General features: G+C 37.0%; 1 protein-coding gene across 1 annotated transcript in view; it reads left to right on the top strand.

Moving 5' to 3' along the window:
- The window catches only part of OTOG (otogelin), a 93,308-nt gene that overhangs the window by 44,135 nt on the left and 29,395 nt on the right, over window positions 1-19,778 (top strand). Inside the window, exons 24-32 of the mRNA XM_064425307.1 lie at window positions 1,970-2,108; window positions 2,779-2,913; window positions 3,973-4,119; window positions 4,728-4,847; window positions 5,518-5,634; window positions 6,519-6,675; window positions 7,659-7,685; window positions 10,428-10,595; window positions 12,590-12,868. Coding sequence (XP_064281377.1) covers window positions 1,970-2,108; window positions 2,779-2,913; window positions 3,973-4,119; window positions 4,728-4,847; window positions 5,518-5,634; window positions 6,519-6,675; window positions 7,659-7,685; window positions 10,428-10,595; window positions 12,590-12,868 — 1,289 coding nt within the window. The remainder of the gene's footprint in view (window positions 1-1,969; window positions 2,109-2,778; window positions 2,914-3,972; window positions 4,120-4,727; window positions 4,848-5,517; window positions 5,635-6,518; window positions 6,676-7,658; window positions 7,686-10,427; window positions 10,596-12,589; window positions 12,869-19,778) is intronic.

The raw sequence follows: 19,778 nt of genomic DNA, 5'->3' as shown, positions 1-19,778 counted from the left end.
CTGCATAAAAAACTATTTGAAGTTTAGAAGATTATGATAGCTCAGCTTTTTTAACTAGGTCTCTCTAGATTCTGATAACTAAATGTTAGTTCATTTAGTATGAAACGTGCCTGGTGTAGAGGACTTCAAAGACATTGTGTACCTCTTAATCCCTTCCTTCTGACTATAAATATGTTCCTGAAAAAAAAGAAAAGGATCTCCCTAGGTTTCACACACTAAGCCATGTTTCTGCACAGGCCCTTAAGAGATCAGCATATGGAGAAGGATTTAAATAGGCCAAGAGTGAAATGCAAACCTAATGTCTCAGGAGAACATGAGAAGCAGCACTTAGTCTTCCAGTTCAAACAAATTTCTTCTGTTTGCCTCTCTCTCCATCAGGTTGATGGGGTTCCTTCCTTTGGTGCTGCTCTGAGGTGTCTGCAGTTAGCAAGTCCTCCTGGTATTTCCTTGTGCTTTGCTGCAGCAAACACTTTTCACATGTTGTATTTGAAACTAATTTTAGCCATCTGCTCAGTGTATTGATACATGTAGTGAAGCAAAATGCAAGCAGTGGACCAAATCAGTGGTGGGATAAGCAGAGTCTTGGAAAACCTGGACAGTAGCTCCATGTAGGTGCAAGTTAATTGCTAAGGGAACAGGAGGAAACCTGATGCTACCAGTAGCTAGAGCTGCCTAGATGCTCTAGATATTTGCTGCCCTTCTGAAAAAAGTGGTGTACTGGCATAGAAATACTGTGATAGAAATACAAAGAAGTTACATTGACAAAAATTTATACTGAGAGAAAGCTTCATACTTCCTGCTGCTTCAGTATATGAGATGTCAGATGTTAGAGATTTATCCAGTATTTCTGTAAGTCACATTAAGACTTTAGCGGTAAAATATTCAGCATTCATTTAACAAGGAAATTAAAAATAGTTTTCTTAAACCTAAACTTAGGCATGTACCAAAATGATATCACATGCTGTATTTAGTTTAACCTACATTTATAAAGATACCTATACTAAAGCTGTGCCAAGGCACCAGCTTTGCTGTGTTCATCAAGGAAAATTTAAGTGTCTGGGTCATTTGGGAACCTAGAAATGAGATGTTTAATGATTGCTCATGGATGCAGGAAATGAAATTCTATCCATTGCTTGTAAAACCTATATAATTTCTGAAAATGTTATTTCGATTGTAAGAGGGTAATTCAGAAAGAGGCATAATATCCAATGCTTCAAAGCCTCCTATTATGCAAAAAGAATCCACTTCTTCTCTTTTGTTGCAGTTCATCAAGGTCTGAACAGTCATTCTGTAGATGTTGTGGTGAAAACCCTTTGGTGTTTAAGGTGGCCATAGACATAACTTGAACTGCTCTAGAAGCTCCTAAACTCTTAGGCTGGTGTTTGATGGTGATGACATCTGGAAAAAGAGTAAATCCAACAACATGGTTCTTTTAAGGAACCTAAGCACCAAAATAATGCTACTGTACCATTTCCTTGGTAATTCTATGAAATTTTTATTCAAGGACAGAATGCATGGAGATTATAGTAACAGGACATGCTGTTTCAGATTCAGCTTGTACAGAAAAAAATGCTTGGTGAGAAGCTGAAAAAGAAGGCTTTCTCCTTGTGGCATGTTATTGGTGTGCACTGGAGAATGAATTGTATCACGTTGCATAGGGCTTTTTGTTTTGTTGGTTTTTTTGGTTGTATTTTTTGCGGTTTTTGAGACCTGTTGTGGTGCCTATATATTCTGGAGCCTTTAAATTCTCATGGAAGAAGAAACTTAGACTGTTATGAGTTCAATATGCACTTTTTTCCCTCGAGAGAATTAATTGATGTGTCCTGCTTCTAGCCAACAATTCAAAATGCTTTTGTCCATGCTCCTCACACTTGCACAGCTTTTGTTTCTTTGCTTCTCAGTGCAATAGCTGTAGTAATTTGTCTGGGTTTGCAGCTGATAGTCCCATAATTGGTCGTGCATTTTTCAGCATTTGCCAGCATGGATCGTTCCAGTGCACCTTCCAGCCTTGCCCGTCGATGTGCACGGCATACGGGGACCGGCACTACCGGACCTTCGATGGCCTCACCTTTGACTTTGTTGGAACTTGTAAGGTTTACCTGGTTAAGGTGAGACTTTGGTGTAAAACTGTGGCATTCATGTTTTCTGAAAAATCCCTTTGCCCAGGATTTGTCTCCTGGGAAGCTGAGAAGCCTCAGAGAAAAAGGAAAACAATTCTTACCTCATTTGTTTCTCCTGTGTTCTGCTCATGTGTGGAATGTGTTTGGAGATTGTTTATCCACAGGTGATTGTTTCATTGGATTCTGCTGTGAATTGTTTTGACTCATTGGCCATTCAGTGCCAAGCTGTGTCAGGACTCTGGAAAGAGTCACGAGTTTCCATTATTATCTTTTTAGCATTCAGTGAGTATCCTTTCTTTGTTCTTTGGCTTAGTATAGTACAGTGTTCTTTAATATAATATAGTATTATGAAATAATAAATTGGCCTTCTGAGAACATGGAATCAGGTTCATCATTCCTTCCTGCCACAAGGATCCCTGCAAATACAATATAAAACCTCCCTAAAACTGGGTTTAAAACTACTTGTTAAAATCAACCATTGTACTTACTTCTTGTCTGTGCATTTTATTGAGTCCTACATACTGTTTTTTCATTTTTGGGATTCTTGAGACTTTGAATCATACATAACACAAATATTTTAGGTTTCTGCTAATTGAACTATGTAACAATATGTATATTTATATTAGTATATTTAAAATTTGACTTTTTTTTTCTTCAGGGTATTTCTTCAACCAGTCTTTCTGTCATTATAGAGAATGTTGACTGCTTTAGTACTGGAATCATTTGCAGAAAAAATGTTTTCATTAATGTTGGAAAATCTCTTTTAGTATTTGACGATGAGACTGGGAATCCAGTAAGTTTTATTTCTTACTGCTGGTCAAAAACTAGCACATGTGCTTCTCTGGGTGTTTCTTCCATTCATAACCAAAAACTTACTGTGCCACTTCAGTAGCAGAGGTGTAAATATCTTTACAGTGAATGCTGATCACATTCCTGGATTGTTCAATGGAAACCTTAAACAAAATTTTGTGTGCATTTGACAAAAATGTTAGAGGAGATAATTGTAGCTCTTTTGTTTAGACTTAATTCCTGTTTAATATCTTAGGAGGAATTACAAGTGTTTTGAGGTCAGTGGGAGTTTTGCTATTAATTCCACTAGAACTAAGAGCTTAGAGAGGTCTGGAATGTACAGGAGGAGTAATTCTATACAGTTAAAAAATCCGAACAAATTACAGGCCCTGTGGAGTATATCCTCACAGCCTGAATTTCATTTTTTTGTTCTGTCCAAACTGCAAACTCTATTCTGTAAACGTTTAGTATTTTAGTATATTAATAATTGTAGTATAAATGGTACTATTTACAGTTTATAGACTGACTATAGAAAGGAAGTTTGTATCATTAAACCAGTCATCTTAGTCCATGCTACAAATAAATTGCAGCCTGATTGTTAGTGGATTGAGAGAAAAATGCTTTCTGTAAATAAGGTTGTGATCTAGGGAGATATTTGGACAATTCCTTATTTCCAGAGGCTGCTTCATGCATATTTTTACCTATTCATATTCAAAAAAAGCATGTGACTGTAAGTGAAAATCATAATCAGGAGCCTTAAGACTACTCACTTACTTCCCAGATGAACCATTAGCATTTTAATCTTCAGTCCATTACCGATCCTATAAATTCGATATAAAATCAACTTTTAAAATTGGAAAATGATAAAAATATAATACAGTTCACATTCAAAATCCAGGCCCCTTTTGCTTAAGCATTTTTCCCCTCTGTGGCCTTCTGTCTGTTTTTGGACGTGTCTGAGAACCATGTTGTTAATTTTATTTAGTTTTTTCATTTCCTCTAAAGTGAACATATTATGAAGATACTATTTCCATTATAAGCGCCCTTGTTTTATTTTGAACAGAGTTTATCTAGTTACATAGATGGCCTACAAAAAATGCAGTTATGGAAAGCTGGATTTTTCACTGTTGTTCATTTTCCTGATGAACATATCACCATTCTTTGGGATCAGAGAACAACAGTTCATGTGCAGATGGGGCATCAGTGGCAGGTAGGTGGAAGTGAACACTCTTATTGCCATTTCTTTGAGGTGTTTATGTAAGTTTTGTTAAATGAGACATAATTATTCAGAGAATCGACTGTCAGAAATACATTAAAGAAGCATTCAGCTACATAGATAAATGAGAATTAATATTTTCATTGACATTTTTAGTTACTCTTTTCTGTATAACTTCTGTAACAACAGAGACAAATATCTCTGGGGCAAAGTTTTCCTTCAGTACTCATTCCTTACATGACTGAAGCAGATGCTGTTTGGCTGAGGCTTAAAAAAACACATAACTGGCTAACAGCACCCTTTTCTGAACAAAAAGATCTCATTTTTCAAAGGCTTGGGGATACATAACTGAAAGGGCATAATAATGACATTGCCAAAATAAAATATCCTCCATAGCTTTGTTACTGAATTCTTCTGACTGAAAAGCTGAACTATTTTGATTGAAATTTAGCTGAAAAATGATCAAAATGTGACAAATTCATAATTAAACAGCTGAAGATGCAAGTTTTGAAAATGGTCATGACTGACAGCATTTCATCTTGAGAAAATACCTTTATATATATGTGTATATATGTGTGTGTGTGTATATACTTTTTTCTCAGGGGGAATTGACTGGATTGTGTGGAAATTTTGATTTGAAGACAGTAAATGAACTGAGGACTCCAGATAATTTTGAATTAACGAACTCACAAGAGTTTGGAAACAGTTGGACAGCTGTGGAGGTACATGGCAAAAAGAGAATATGCTTACTAGCAGATGTTTTTGCTGTTAGACAATCTTAATGAATTTTGAATGAAATCAGAAATTCATTCCTGAAAGAACCAGTCAGGCAGCAATACAAATGACAATATCAGTGGTTCTTAAATATTTCATAATCTGTTAAAGAAAATAATAATGTTTTTGCTGCAGAGTGTTTAGAGAGAAAAGAAAATGCTGTAACAATATTTTGAATATTTTTTATTACATTTGAACAGTAAAGTAGTGGGATTTCTGTATAAGGGAAGAATTTTGAGTTCACTTTAGACTGTGTTGACAGTTTAACTGATTTTTCATAGCTGGGAAACATTTAACTGTAGAACCATAGCAATGGAAAGAAAAAACATTCTATATGCCTCTCTGGTACCTCTGATTAGACCCATAAGTATGTATGTTTTTCTGCTGCTTTCAGACCAGTGGAATGTTTCTTCAGATAGTGTAATTTTCCATTTCTTCTTCATTAGCATTGGATTTTAATTCTATATGTTAGTCCTGCTTTAGTTTTGTAAATTACGCATTTGTTTCACGTTTTGCATCTCCCTAAAAAATAAAAATCACAAAAATATGCTTTGCAAGTTCAAAACACAAACTGGTTATGAAAAAGATTTCTCCCCTTCATTTTGCTTCCCTGTTTAGTGTGTTGACAGCTCTGATATTCGAAATCCATGCAGTTTGAACCCCCTTAGAGAGCCATTTGCCAAGAAGGAATGTGGGATACTGCTAAGTGAAGCATTTGAAGCTTGCCACCCAGTGGTGAGTTGTAGTCCTGTATATAAACAAGTGACAGCGAACATAGTACCAGAGGGAAATGTTACTCTTCAACATGAAGCTCTTTGTTATTAATGAAGACAAAAATACACCTAATTTGGGATATTTTCTTTTTAATCACAAGTATTGCTTGTGTAAGCATAACCACTTGCTTTTAATGAAATGTGTTACATGGCATGCACATTTTTCATGCAGATATAAATAAATGTATTAAAGGGGCAGTGTCAGATGGAGAGAACTCATTCCTAGAAAACTTACTCAAATGTAGATCCATGTAGAATGTGTAACATTTCAGTAAGAAAATTAGCATTGACAGTTTTCTTGGAAATTTTGTAACTTAAGACAAGACTCGAAGATACTGTAAGAAAAAGGACAAATTCTTGTGTCAAATTGCCTGATAATATGAAGAGAATATTAACTACTCACACATAAAGAAGAGCTTTCTGTCTACTTTGATTTCTTACATTTTATGTGTATCTGACTTCCTTAAAATTTATGAGTTTTACTGATTTAGTAAAATCGGTAAAACTGATTTAGTTTTACTGATCAGTTTAGTCTTTTATTTCACAGTTTTTCATGTTTTTTTAGGGCTTAAATATTATGAAACAATATAAAACACAAGTCCACGTCAATATCTTAATGTGCCTGTTCTTAATGCGTCATTGATTTGTGTTACTAAGTGTTGGACAAGATTTTATGGTGTGTCCCAATGAACATTTTTTCTCATGTTTCAGGAAGCATTGAGAGTGAAATCTTTAGTTCTTCCAAGCTGGATATATTGCCTTCTGGAAGAGCCATAGCTTTGTGTCGAGGTGTTGGCTGGCAGTTCCTGTAGGGATGTTTTTGATAAGTGATAATTTCATTTCCAGATCGACGTCACCTGGTTTTACTCCAACTGCTTGACAGACACTTGTGGCTGTACCCAAGGTGGTGACTGTGAGTGTTTCTGTACCAGTGTCTCAGCATATGCCCATCAGTGCTGCCAGCACGGAGTTGCTGTGGACTGGAGGTCTCCCAGAGTGTGCCGTAAGTTTGGTTAACCAGCACTGCCAAGGGCTGCCCCTGCCCTGCATCCGTGGCAGACAGACCTGAAAAATCAGTCACACCAGCTGACCTGGGGCCATGAATTGAATCTAAGCCTCACTGGTGCCTCTCACTCCAATTTCATTCTGATTTAGCTGGTTTATGAGCTTTTTCTTTGTTGTGAGGGATACTTTTCTACTTTTAAACCCTTTGTCCTATGACGTGAAAGGAGAAGTCATGGGAAGTCTATATTTAGGATACAGCATGCATCCTTCAAACCAAAAGTGCCACGTTAACAGCTCAATGGATTTCCATCTTCAGGAGAACTTCACTTCTTAATAAGATCTAGTAAACATAAGTGCCTTATTAGAGCCCCCAGAGCAAGTGTGAAATATAAAGGTCTTCTAAAGAAAAACAAGTTAGTTTTTAAGCTGGGCAGAGTCATTACCTTAGGATTCCTCTCCAACAGTCCTTAGAATTTACAAAAAAAAAATCTGAGACCCTTTTCTCTAACACTTAGTGGAAATGCCTAGCAGAAGGCTATCCTTTCCCCAAAGATGCCATAAAAGAAGGGGAGATGCAAAGAAAGCATTTTTCTAACTTTGCAGTTGTACAGACAGTGTGTGCAGCTTGCTCAGGGTCGCACAGCAAACTGGCCTCAGAGTGAGAGGGTTGCTCTTAACTTTTGATGGAAAAGGTGTGTTTCTGTGTGAAGCTCAGTCATAGCCGCTAGAGGTCACAAAAAGACAGCTGTAGGTATGTGAGCTTGGTATTTCCTGCTGGGAAGCAATGCTTTATACACATCTGTGTAGTTTAAATTAGTGTTTTATCTAAAGTACAGTAAATATTAGGCAATAATTTTAATACATGTTTGTGTATGACGTAATGTGGCCAAGCATTTGGCTCACGTCTTAATCGTGAAGGGGAATAGAAAACCTGTTTATCTATAGAATGCCTGTAAATGCATTTTTTTTTTCTTTTTTTAGCTTATGATTGTGAATATTTCAACAAAGGTAAGTTCTAGAGGAAGTGAAAAAATATCAATGGAATCTTGGGGTTTTTTTAATTTAAGTTTTAGTATCTTTGTAAATGAGGTTTTTACAATTAGCAAATTGTAAAAACAATTGTATTACTGGAAACGTTTGTGAATGTTAGATTTAACTAGTCAAGATGGTTTTGCTGCTTCATTTTGCTTTTTTAAAGGCTTTTAATTTCATAGTTCCTGGACATCTTCCAAGAACATATGTCTAACTAATTTTCTTTGCATTGATGGGTGATGAATCAACAATTAATTAATTAATTAATTAATGGAATATCAGCTGAAGAGTGCTAGTGGCACTACTTGCTAAGGTGCAGTTCAAAGCTGAGCAGAGCCCAGCAGATTGTTAAATCACTCACAGGCTCCTGAGCAGCCTTCAGAGGGAGGTAGCTGTTAAGCTATGACAACTGTTTGTCCCCAGAGGGGAACAACACTCCTTTTAGGTCTGTCTGTCCTGGCCTCGAGTTCCTGAGCAGCCAGCATTGCTGCTGCATTGGAGTGGCTGTCAGTGAGGGGTGCAAACCCTGGGGAAGGTGCTGGACCATCCCTTGAACCTGCTCTGGGTGAAGTAGGGCTGTGTTAGCCCTGGAACCCATATCCAGACTATTTCTACATCACCCTGCCCCTGTCTGCACAGTCAGATGTGGCACACAAGGCAGTCTGGTGTGAGGAGGGGTCAGGGCTCCTGCTATTTATGCTGTAACTCCTTATCAAGCTCATCTAGAAGCCTGTCTACCCACATGACGTGGAGTATTTTGGTCTTCTGATCAATATTGCAGCAGCTCAGTCCTGGAAAGGTTTCAGAAAGGGACAAAGTTAAATTAGGAAAGACTTATGCTCTGTTCCAGTCCCAAAGAATATGGCCAATAAATGTGTCTTTTCTCATACACTGACTCCTGAAAAGATTTTGAGTGGAGTCAAATCACTAATTCATGGGCATTTTATCTAAAGCACCATTTAAGACTTTCAACTAGTTTAAATAAAGGATAGTTGAATATAAGAGGTGATCAAAGGTTTTAAGTTTTCTTTTTGGTGGTTTTTTTTTTTTTTTTTTTTTTTTTCATAAAAATACAGTCTGATAATAGACAAGGTCAGTGCATGTAGACTGAAGTGCAGTGCTTCTAACATCTGTGGTGATAGTGAAGCTAGATGATAACACATACTTTTAAAGTGTGTTATTTCCTTTATTTGTTACTGAATTCTCACTGACAGAAATTAGTGGAAATAGTGGAGATTTGTGCATATGACCAGCCTTGAAATAAACATGGTTATTGTAAACTTCTTTCTTTGTATTTTTGTGCTCTTTGCTAATCCTGCTCATCAATATTCAACATAGAATGTTCCAGAGCTGTCAGCGGACAAAAAAAAAAAAAAAAAGATCTCCATGCTGACGATTTTCTTGTCTACATAACTTAGAGTAGGATGACCCAGGATTACTTTGTTTTGGAGATGGGAAGGTTACGAAATTGTCTTAGACCAGAAAGAAGTTTTCTGTATGTAACTTTGTATGAATCCAGAGTGAAATAATTCTAGTCCTACAAGAAGCAGAGGCCTTTTGTCTTAGGTCAAGGGAAATCCTCAGCTGGTGGCTGTGGTCTCTCAACTTTTGGATGGGCCTGAGATGGGATACTTAAACATATAAGGATATTCCCTTAGCAGTGGATGTTTTAAGTAGTAATTTAAAACAGGTTTTTTCAACTCCCTGCACTGAAGGTAAACAGGTATTTTGTACATGTTTAGGTGAGCATGGACTTGTGTCCTAACTGGCTTCTTTTTCATGCCTTTAGAATCTAAAGCTCTGCTTATAATGTATCATCCTTAGGATTTCAAAACTCTTAATAAGTGTTAAGGTTTTGGAGAACCAGAGTATGAAGGCAAGCTGCAAATTGCAGTCCAAAATTTTTACCTGTTGGAACAGATTTTAAGAGTCAATGCTATTAACTTGCCAGCTGATAACTGCAGCTATCTCAGGTGTATGCTTGCCATGTCCTCGCTAATGGTAATGAGGTGAACTGCTCAGGTGAGGCATAAAAGGCCTAATTTTAACAGAGAACTTAACAAAAATAGTTTCAAACATTTGAAAATAAATACTAAACTATTTTTCTGAAGTCAAGTTTTATGTAAATGAGAAGGTGTGGTTTTAAAATACATTTGCATATTATTGGCTTTTTTTACTTATAGATAAAATTATGACCATTATGTGCTTGTGATGCTGATTTCTTCCTGTCTTATTTCACAGTGGTTATGTTTGTATCTCACTGTTGAAGGTGTTTCTTGACGCTTGTTGACAACAAACTTTTATTCTCTGCAATATGCCTCATGCTTTGGACATTAATAAAATAGATTTTAAAAAGTAATAAGAAGTGTATAATCAGTTCAACCATACAAATAAATAGTTTAGAAGGATCCTAAATCAAATAACCAAGGGGCCAGCTAACTTCAATAAAATGATTATGAAACTAAAGCAGATGAGAGGGACAAAAAGGAGCAGCTGATAATGAATCTTGAAAATTGCAAGTAGGTATTCTTGATAGTTTTCAGAATATGTATTTTCTAAAAAGGTTTGTTTTAGTTTTCTTTCAAGTTTAGTGCACGGCACCTAGATCTATTTGCAGAGTGGTGAGATGTGGTTTTTTTCATGTGCTCTGCCCTACTGCTTAGAGCTCAAGCATTTGTGACACATGACATGAAAAATAATTGTTTTTTTTCTCCACAGCTCTGGGAAAAGGCCCATACAAACTGGTCAGCTATTTGGATGGAAAATTTGTAATAGCAGCAAAATTGGTGGACGGCATTGTTTTCCCTGTGAAAGAAGATGATATTGTTCCTGGGCATGTAGTGAGCTTTATGCTGACTTCAGGACTTTATAAACCCAAAGCACATGGTAAAGTCATAATAACCTAGCATCTTAAGTAAGACAGAGCAAACTCTGCCCTTGTCTTTAAGAATAAACCTGGGTCAAAAAAATTCTTGCTTTACCAGTCAGTTCAACATGCACTTTAATGTCTGCCAAAATTTCCTTTGGTGGGTTTTATATTGTACATTTGTAAGCAGTTGAAAAGCAGCTGCCTCCCCACACCCCAGCCTTCAGAAGCACCAACCTGGTATTGCAGCCCAGTAACCTGTGTGTTGCTCCCTTTACCTCTCTTCTGGTGGAACTGGGAAAGAATGGGAGAGAAATGTTGCAAGGAAAGTGCTCCCCACTTGCCTTGCTCTGCCATCATCCCTCATTGTCTGCCCACACACACAGAGATGCACTTTGGCACCGACTGGGCTCTGTAAGGGTGAGTGCCGCAAATCTGTCTCCTTTGGGTCCCAATTTAAGTTTCCCCTGAAGGAAACTTCCTTCTTCTTTAGAAGAAAGATATGTTGCACACTTTCAGACATGTGTAGAAAGCCTACAAGAGTGTATCCAGGATTTGTGACATTAATTAAATGCTGAAGTTCTCTGCATACACAGCTTTAATGCCCACAGAGATTTGGGTATCAATGGTTTTATTGACCAGAGTCCCCTGGTGAGCTCCTTGGATAGCCTGAAGGTGGCTTTGTATCACTTAAAAAGTTATAAGTCTTTGATTACTAATGCTGCTGTCTGTAGAACTGACACAAGAGCTCATGTAACAGAATAGCTGGGGATAGATTTCTTTTATTAGTCATAGTTTTGAGGCACTTGTACATTGTGTTCAATTTATGTTTGGAAAGGGGAGGTCATCCCTACTGTTCTGTTCCCCTATAAAAATCTCTTGCTCAGAATTTAACCTGGCAAATAGAATTTTTGCCTTATGGTCCAGTTTGAGCAAATGGCATTTCATCATTTGGTCATGAGGAATCTGTACAATCAATATGATGTATCATTACAGGAGATTCATGACTCTGGTACTTCATCAAAATGCATGTCTTACCAGTTTCAGGCATTCCTGGGTAATGGAGAGTTTGTGGCATTAATGCACTGATTGGCTGTACAGCAGGTGTTAAAAATCACACTGACTGTCCTTTGTTACTTATCAAAGAGCTGCTTGCTACAGACAGTTTATAAAAAGGCATTCACTAGTACTGCTAGATTTTTCAGATTATCTGAAGCTTTTATGCTCAGAAAACAAGGTGGTCTTCCAGAAGCGTTATGCCAGAATGCGATAATATATCCTTTTAATAGAGATCATTTGTTTTCTAAGCATTTTTTTTAAGAAATGCTACCCAGTCCTGGAGGGTTAGTTGATTTTACAGTAGATTAATGGCTGTTTTCAAGAGACTAGCAGAGTTTACAACAAAATAGAATGAAGTAATTCTGTGAGCAACAGATGCCTGTAACAGGCTCAAGATCTGATGCCCTGCAATTGGCTGCTTGAAATCAGAAGTACTTCAGGGTAAGGTATCATGAGGGAACATTTGCCAGAAAAAAGACTTTGCTGTAACATTCTTAGAGGGAGAGCTAGAGAGCTGAATGCAAAATACAGTGTTTTAATTTATTTTTAATGAAAGGCTAAGCTTTTAAGCTATTAATTTCTGATGGCAAATGTTAATTTAAACCTAGTTAGATGGAGTTAAAGTTTTTATTAAACAACTGGCTTAGTAAAGACTGTGAATTAAGTTTTGCTTTGACTGCAGGGCTGTATTCCTTTATCCTGGTGTGGGCAAATGTCTCAGTCTCTTTGTATTCCTGTTGGAATCTGTAGAGTATTTAGAAAACTTAATCATCATCACAATCTAGCACTCTGCAATCCATACATAGTGTATTTTCTTACAAGATTCAGGCTGTTTTCACTGGTAAGGCCAAAGTCAATCTTCATTCCTCATGCTACTAGAGTCAGTAGTGGTACAGTTTATTGTGCAGGTATCAGTAAATAAGTTCTGTGTGCTCTCCTGTTTTGTTTTTTTCAGATTCCAGCTTAATTTCTTTTGAAACAGCTGACAGACCAAATTATTTTCTTCAGCTGGTCTCCAATAATACTCTTGTTGTTTCTAAATGGAAAAAATCGGAAGATTTTCACAACAGGTCTACGTTTGTCATCCACAAGAATACGTGGCTGTCAGGGTACAGTTCCTTTGAGTCATTTGCAAAACCAGGATTCTTCATCCACATTTCAGCCTCTTCAGTTGAGCTTTTGAAGTACCATCATTCAGAGGAGTTTAGACTGTCAACCCTTTTTAAACTTGTAGGTAGGTAAATATACTTGAATGTTGTGAGCAGCAGTTTTCTCCCTGTGCAAATCCAGGCGAAATGGTGTTGTTCTTTTCAGAGGTGATGAGATTGCTTACCTCTACCCTACATTACCGGAAACTGTGGGAACTCTGGGACCTCCAGGCTCAAAATACTTTTCCCTGAGCATTGTAGTGAAGATGAGATTCTGTTTTCTTGTGAAAAGCCATTAAATAGCCTAACACACAATTTTTTTTCTTTGCCAAACGGATTTGGAAGTACATATCCTAATGGATATTTTCTGGGCAATACTTGCTGTGGAGGTGGTAAGAAATTTCTTTAGGAGTAGAACATTCATACTCATAAATAATGGATTCACAAAGGGAATAGAAAAGAACAGACCTCTAAAATTTAAGGTGTGTGGACAATATTTTCTCTCCTTTGCCTGCTGCCAAGAGAGAGATTTCTGTACAGTGAATTCTCATTGTTAACCTTGTGGCCTCCTCAGGAGTAATACCATCCAGTGCTAAAGACATGTCCTGTAGGCTACACCTTTCAAAGCTCATTTTCTCCTGAAAAATGCCTTGGTTTTTATCCATCTACCCACTCAGAGATGCTGTGTCTGTTGGGATGTTGACCACTTTCTGTCATCATCTAGCTGGGGGTGTTCACCCCTTCTTGGGGACACAGATGTTCATTTCGCTAATGTTTCTTGAACAGATACAGCTTTTGAGTATAAAACAGAGGGTGTTTTTACCTACCTGTGAGATTCCCATTCCCATAATAGTTACATTCCACTGAGACATTAGGATCAGAAATGAAGATATTCACTCTGAGGATCCATTCATAGGAGCTGGCTGCAGATGTTACTCCTACAAGAGCTGATGACAAAACCACACACACAAAAAGAAATTAATTTAAGATATTTCCATTTCTGTGGGTTTTGGTTTTTGTGGTTTTTTGAGGGTGGGATTGTTTTTGTTTTTTGTTTTTGTTTTTTTTTTTTTTTTAAATATCAGTAGGGAAAAGAAATAATAAGGATTACAGTTTTTACATATTCTTAAACAAGTGGAACCCTGCACTGAAATGAAGGTAGCCTTGGAGGTCAGGAAAAACAGGAAAGAAGTTATATTGGCATATAAAATAAAGCAAAGCAGATAATTCCTGTAACTACTCTTTGCTTTAGCTTTCACTTGCCTTAACACATTAGACACATCAAACCTATTCATTTATGAAATTCAGTGACAACAATTACTTGCTGAAACCAAGTGTAGTATATATAATTCCAAAATCACTGCAAGTGATTTTGTTCTAAAACTTTTTTATTGTACTGAAGTTTTAAATCCGTTAACTATTTATTTATTTATTTAGCAGAAATAAATAAGTGTTCCTGGCAATACTATGTTTTAAAATCAATTGTTCATTCTCTGAAACTGAAATGTGTTTTACAAGCAAAGATTAAAAAAAGAAATATTGTATCAAGTAAAGCATGGCCTGGCCATGTTTTACAACAACTGTGTTGAATTGTGGCACAGGCAAACCTGAAGCAACCTCTGATTTCTGTGACAGAAGAGGCCAACTGTATGGCTCGTGGAGCTTCTTGTTATCAAAACACTGAATTAAAGTGTTAATGGTGTCATTGTGAATCTGCCGATGTTTTGCAGTACATTACGCTGACAGCCTAATGCAGCTGTTGACTGGCACACTCCAACTCCAGAAAAATGACAGATTTTGTCATTGCCAAATGCCTGTTGCCTCTTGACAAATGCTTGTAATCACAGAGCTGTTGAGGTTTTTGAGCGGCAGAATTAGAGGGCTAATGCTATTACCGGGATGTTCGTACAGCGTTTCAAGCAAGGCACTTTTTTGGGACATAACAAAAATATCTCCTTAGTCTTTTATCTTTGAGGGAGGAATGAAGAAGGTTAAAGCATGTTCCAATTCTCAGTGGTCGTCCATTAACACAGAATGGTATGTCTTTTCAAATGTGAAGTCTTTACCCTCCAGTCATTATACCGAAAAATCCTATTTATGCCAATGGAAAACTAAAACAATTTACCTCAGCAAGTGGGATCAGATCAAATGATCAAGAGGTATTTCATTAATCACCACATCCGAGGGCTTGGGTTTCAGAGTTTTATAAGCAGAGGAGCATAGGGCTCCAATCTTTCTCCAGTGTACTTTCACAAGGGCCAGCCTGCTGATGTAGGGTAATTACATGGTCTAAAAATACAGCAGCATTTGTTTAAGTTAATGGAAAAGTTACACCAGCTCCAGAGTGCGCAGGCAAAGGCGTATTGGGTTTCCTGCTGACTATTGTAAATGCTTTGCATATTAGATCAGAAACTCTTGAACCGGGAGCAGCTATTCCTGCGGAATCAGAGGATAAATATCAGGAGCAGAATAATAGGCCCAGTAAATCCCCTTGGCCAGAAAGTTCCTCATGAGACTTCTTCGTGCTCTGTGACGCACATTCAAAAGGAAGAATTTTAAGTGACCTGCTCACCAAAGCAGTAGACACATGTCTGTTTAAAGTCAGCTGACGAGTCACTTTTTCCAGTTTCATCGCAATAAATATTGTCACGTTGGGATACACCAAGGCTGGGAAGTGTTGGCCATGAGAAGTCACTTCAGCTTTAAAATTGGGTTATTTTCATTATGCTTCATTTTTCTGCTGTCTTGTTCGCACAAACATTTGACGAAATTGAGTAGAAAACTGAATTTTGATGTGTAGTGTGTACTTTTTCACAAGAAAATATATTTTTGCATTCTATTCAGGAGTTTTTTTTGCTGGCAAACAAATGGGTATGCATTCAGTCAAAAGAAAGAATACCCTTACTCTTACGAGATGAACAAACACAAAGGTGTCATGTAAGAGCCATCAATTCCCATTTGAGATTGCTGGGAAATCAGTGTATGTAGGGAATTAATTACCTTTTTATGGATATAGCTGCTGTTTTCTTACCCTTTTTAAAAACAATATGCTCAAACTGGTCATCTTTTATCATTCATATAATTGTCACCCATTTAGGATCACTATGAGTTATTTTTGTTTGTTATGAAAATGCGACTTGCCCCATATACATTCTGCAACAGAGTATTTAATAATGCTGGTTACATGCTGTAATAGCTAACTTGCTGTAAATACAAAGCCTGTTTTAGAGAGAATTTTCAGCTAAAATTAAAATATCAAGATGCACTGAGTATAGGCCCACTGCACAGAGGCATTTTTCAATGTTTATGTTTGATACAGGGCACTTCTAATCTTGGTATTTTAATTAACTCAGTCACATTCAGAAACATGGTGCAAAACTGAAAATCAAATTCATTTTAATGAAAAAGTTTTTTACAAAACTATCTTTTTACCTTAAGTCAGTTTTGCACATGATACTACTGACTGTTTTAACATCAATTTACTCTTATCCACTTCCATTAACAGAATTAATTTTCTGGAGTGTCCTGATTCACTCATAATGAGTTGCTGTTGAGTTTAATTTGAACTCGTGTGCTTTGTTGGCCCAAAAGATCGTGACATGGGGCTGGAAAATGCTGAGCAACTGCTGCTGTACCTGCAAATCCCTTGTGTGCCACTGAACACATCTGCCTCATAGCTCCTGCAGTCAGAGGTTTCTGTACAATAGCATCTTTCCTTTTTTCCGTCTTTTCTATCTTTCCATCTTTTCTTTTCCTTGTTTTTCCACAAACATTTGACCTACCATTTTTGGCTGAATAAATAGGAGGAGATTAAAGAGTTGTGTTAACATTGTAATAGTAAACTGAACCATACGTAGATGAGAGGTAGGTAATTGGACTTTGCTTCCAGTGATGTTTTGGCTGGGCACAAAGTTTAGTTTTTCCAGTGATATTTGCTTACATTTCTCATTGCAGAAACTTAGAAGTCATGAGCAGGGTTTGTTACTCGTTTGTGTGTGTTAAGTGGGTAGATAGGGTTTCATGTTTCTAAACTTGTAACTGAGGAGACAGGCAATCTAAGTTACCAAGCAGAGTTTTGCCTCCATTATAAATAGAACTAATTCTAAAGCAATTTTTGTGCCTGCTAGATTAAAAAAAAAAATTGTGTTAAAGTAGCAAAAAAATCAAAAAAGCGTCAGGTAAGAATGAAAATCCAAATACTTGATTTTTTAAATTATTTTTTAGATGTTTATTTTAAATACAATCTTTTATTAACACTGGAACATTTCAAATTTTAGGATTTATTTTTAAGTAAATAGCCATTTTTTGAGCATAACTTGGAATTATTCATATTACAGAGGTTCTAACAATGGCAGATTTTGTCCCTGTGACATAAAAGTCAGCATAGAAAATTAAGGTCGGGAACTTGTGAACAGTAAGAATTGCCAACTGACAAAAAGATGTGGCCAAGTTACTAAGAAAGGTGGTTGTGGCTCAGTAGAACCTCGTGGTCTGTCAGTGATAAAACAGTAAAAAACTTCATTAAATGGTAGCTACTGCTGTTGTCATCCCAGTTTAATTTTTGAAAGCCATGAAGAAGAAAATCATAAATTACAGGGAAGAAAACACTTCTCCAGTGTTCAGGAAGGTGTGAAAGCAGAGGAGCTGGGGAATATCTTTTAATCTATTAAAAGCTACTGTCACCCAGGACATCAGTCACCATTTTGGGAAGGATTTGCTGTGTCACCCAACAGGAGACAAATGCTGGTAGACTTGACAAGGAGACACATGGCTTTCTCCAGATGCCATGACGAATCCTTTTGAGGAACACATGCCTGGAACGAGAGGCTTGATTCATTGTCTGTAAACTGCGAATCATTGTTCTGTGGTGAGGGAGCTCTGCTGCTGCTCAGGCTGCAGTAAGCTCGTGTTACTGCTTGCTGGAAGGGGAATTTAAGTATTAAAAAAATGGGAAGCATGTGGTGGAGGTGGCTGAACAGACCAAGTGACCTCAGCCACTCCTCATGTGGCTTCCCCTCAAGGCCCTTCACCGTCTTCATTGCTCCTTTGGGCACTCTCTAGCAGCTGAATGTCCTTTTTTTGTATTGTGGTGACCAAAACTGCACACAGGGCTTGAGGTGAGGTGAGGCTGCACCAGTGCAGAGCAGGTGTTTTTGTGTTGTTTTTTGTTTTGTTTTGTTGTACAGTGGCCTGATCCTTGGGATGCTTGGGCATTCCAGAAGTTAGGTTGACAATAGTGAAAACTCTTAATATGATGAATTATTGAACTGGTGTTTTCTTAATACTCTAAAGAATTTTCCCACAATTCATAAATAAGCACAAATATCATAATACATTATGGGTTTACAGAGACATCCTGAGAACTTTCTGAGACAAAGGAAAACAATTCATACAAATACTCAACTCTTGGTGTGGTTATTTGGTGTGCTCTTTAATGTAGTTTGCACACTAAAAAACAGCAGTAGAGCTTGGCCTGGCATACTCCATTCCCTAAAAATTCCTTGACTGGAAAATTAAATGCCCATTGGTTTTATAGCTCTTTGAAAGCAATTTTTTATAACCTGGTTCACAAATTATTCTGTTGTCCATAGTTATTTTTGTAGAAGTAGAGAAAAAATTTGTGAACAAGCGTTCTTGATTGAAAGCAGCATTTATGAAAGACTCAACAAATGCTATGCATTTATGTAGAAATTCACCCTAAATATTTCCAAAGTATGCAACACCACCAAACTCTGAGAGCCTAAGCTGTAGGAAATCTTGAGGAAAATGTGGCTATCATTTCATAAAAGTCAAAGTTCATTTGGAGAATGGGAGATGGTATGTTAATCCCAGCACTTGGAAGTGTTAATTCATGGCCACCCTTCTAAATTGAGAAACTGTCATTCTTCATCAGGTTACAGTGTGTCTTCTGCAAGCTTGTACTTTTATTGTGTTTGAAACTTACTCTGTGGTTAATGGCGAGTTCTGTGGCCAGAGTGGAAAGTTATGGATTTGTCTCCTTACTTAATCTATGGTAGACTAATGAAGGTGATTTCCTAGATTCAACTTGGATTTATTTACTGTTATCACTAATTTTGGTGATTGCCTGTGCCAACAGGTCTCTGATATGTTTTGTCTTTCTGCCATATATCTTCTTTTAAGATATATCTATCTTAAACCTTGTATTTCTGCTATGTGTTTTCTTTTGTCCTTCAACTTTATCACTCAGTGAGTCCATGAATACAAGTCCTCATACATCAGTCACCAAAATGTATGGCAAAAATCCCCTTCCTCCATTGGATTTATGTAACTTATATTGGTGTCATTGGAAGGGGTCACAGAAGAATTCAGTCACATGTACTTAACTTCTTATGAGAACATAATAAATCCATATTTTACTGTCATAAGAATTGCGTGTTTAAAAGCAGTGACAAATTACATTCCTGTATAAAATGAGATGTAGAAGGGGTAACACTAGATGGCAACATACACACCCTTTATCTTAAAATACAAATAATTCTCTTAAAAAATAGAAATCCAACTTTTGTCTGAGTTAGATTTCTATTTTTTAAGAGAATTATTTGTATTTTAAGAGAAGACATTAATGGTTAATAATGACAGAGATAATTAATTATAAATGCAGATTCCCTAAATTACAGGAATAAAAATTTCTCAATATCTTCTTGGAAAATTTTACTGTCTTCAAAAAGACATAAAAGAGCTACTCCTTGTATCTCAGTCAAGCAAAGATCAGGAAAACTTAAAAAATACTTCAAAACACAAAAATGGAAATTCTTTCCAAGTAGTTAGCATTTTCTTTCTGATGTTTAATGTAAACATTGTTTGAGAGCAGTTTCTCTTTCCAGGCTGTGAACGATATTGCTTGGAGCTCAGGTTTACCAGTTTAGAGGGGATTCTTATATGATGATGGTTGTCTTCTGCAGGCATGATTGTACAGTAAATATCACTGCCCTGCCCTAGCTGCTGCTGGAAGAGCTGGGGTGGGCTGTTATAGTG

Source organism: Passer domesticus, chromosome 6, assembly GCF_036417665.1.
Source record: "Passer domesticus isolate bPasDom1 chromosome 6, bPasDom1.hap1, whole genome shotgun sequence".
In the NCBI taxonomy this organism is placed as follows: Eukaryota; Metazoa; Chordata; class Aves; order Passeriformes; family Passeridae; genus Passer; species Passer domesticus.
The sequence above is the reverse complement of the archived record's forward strand: the minus strand, read 5'-3'. Positions and strand labels throughout refer to the sequence as shown.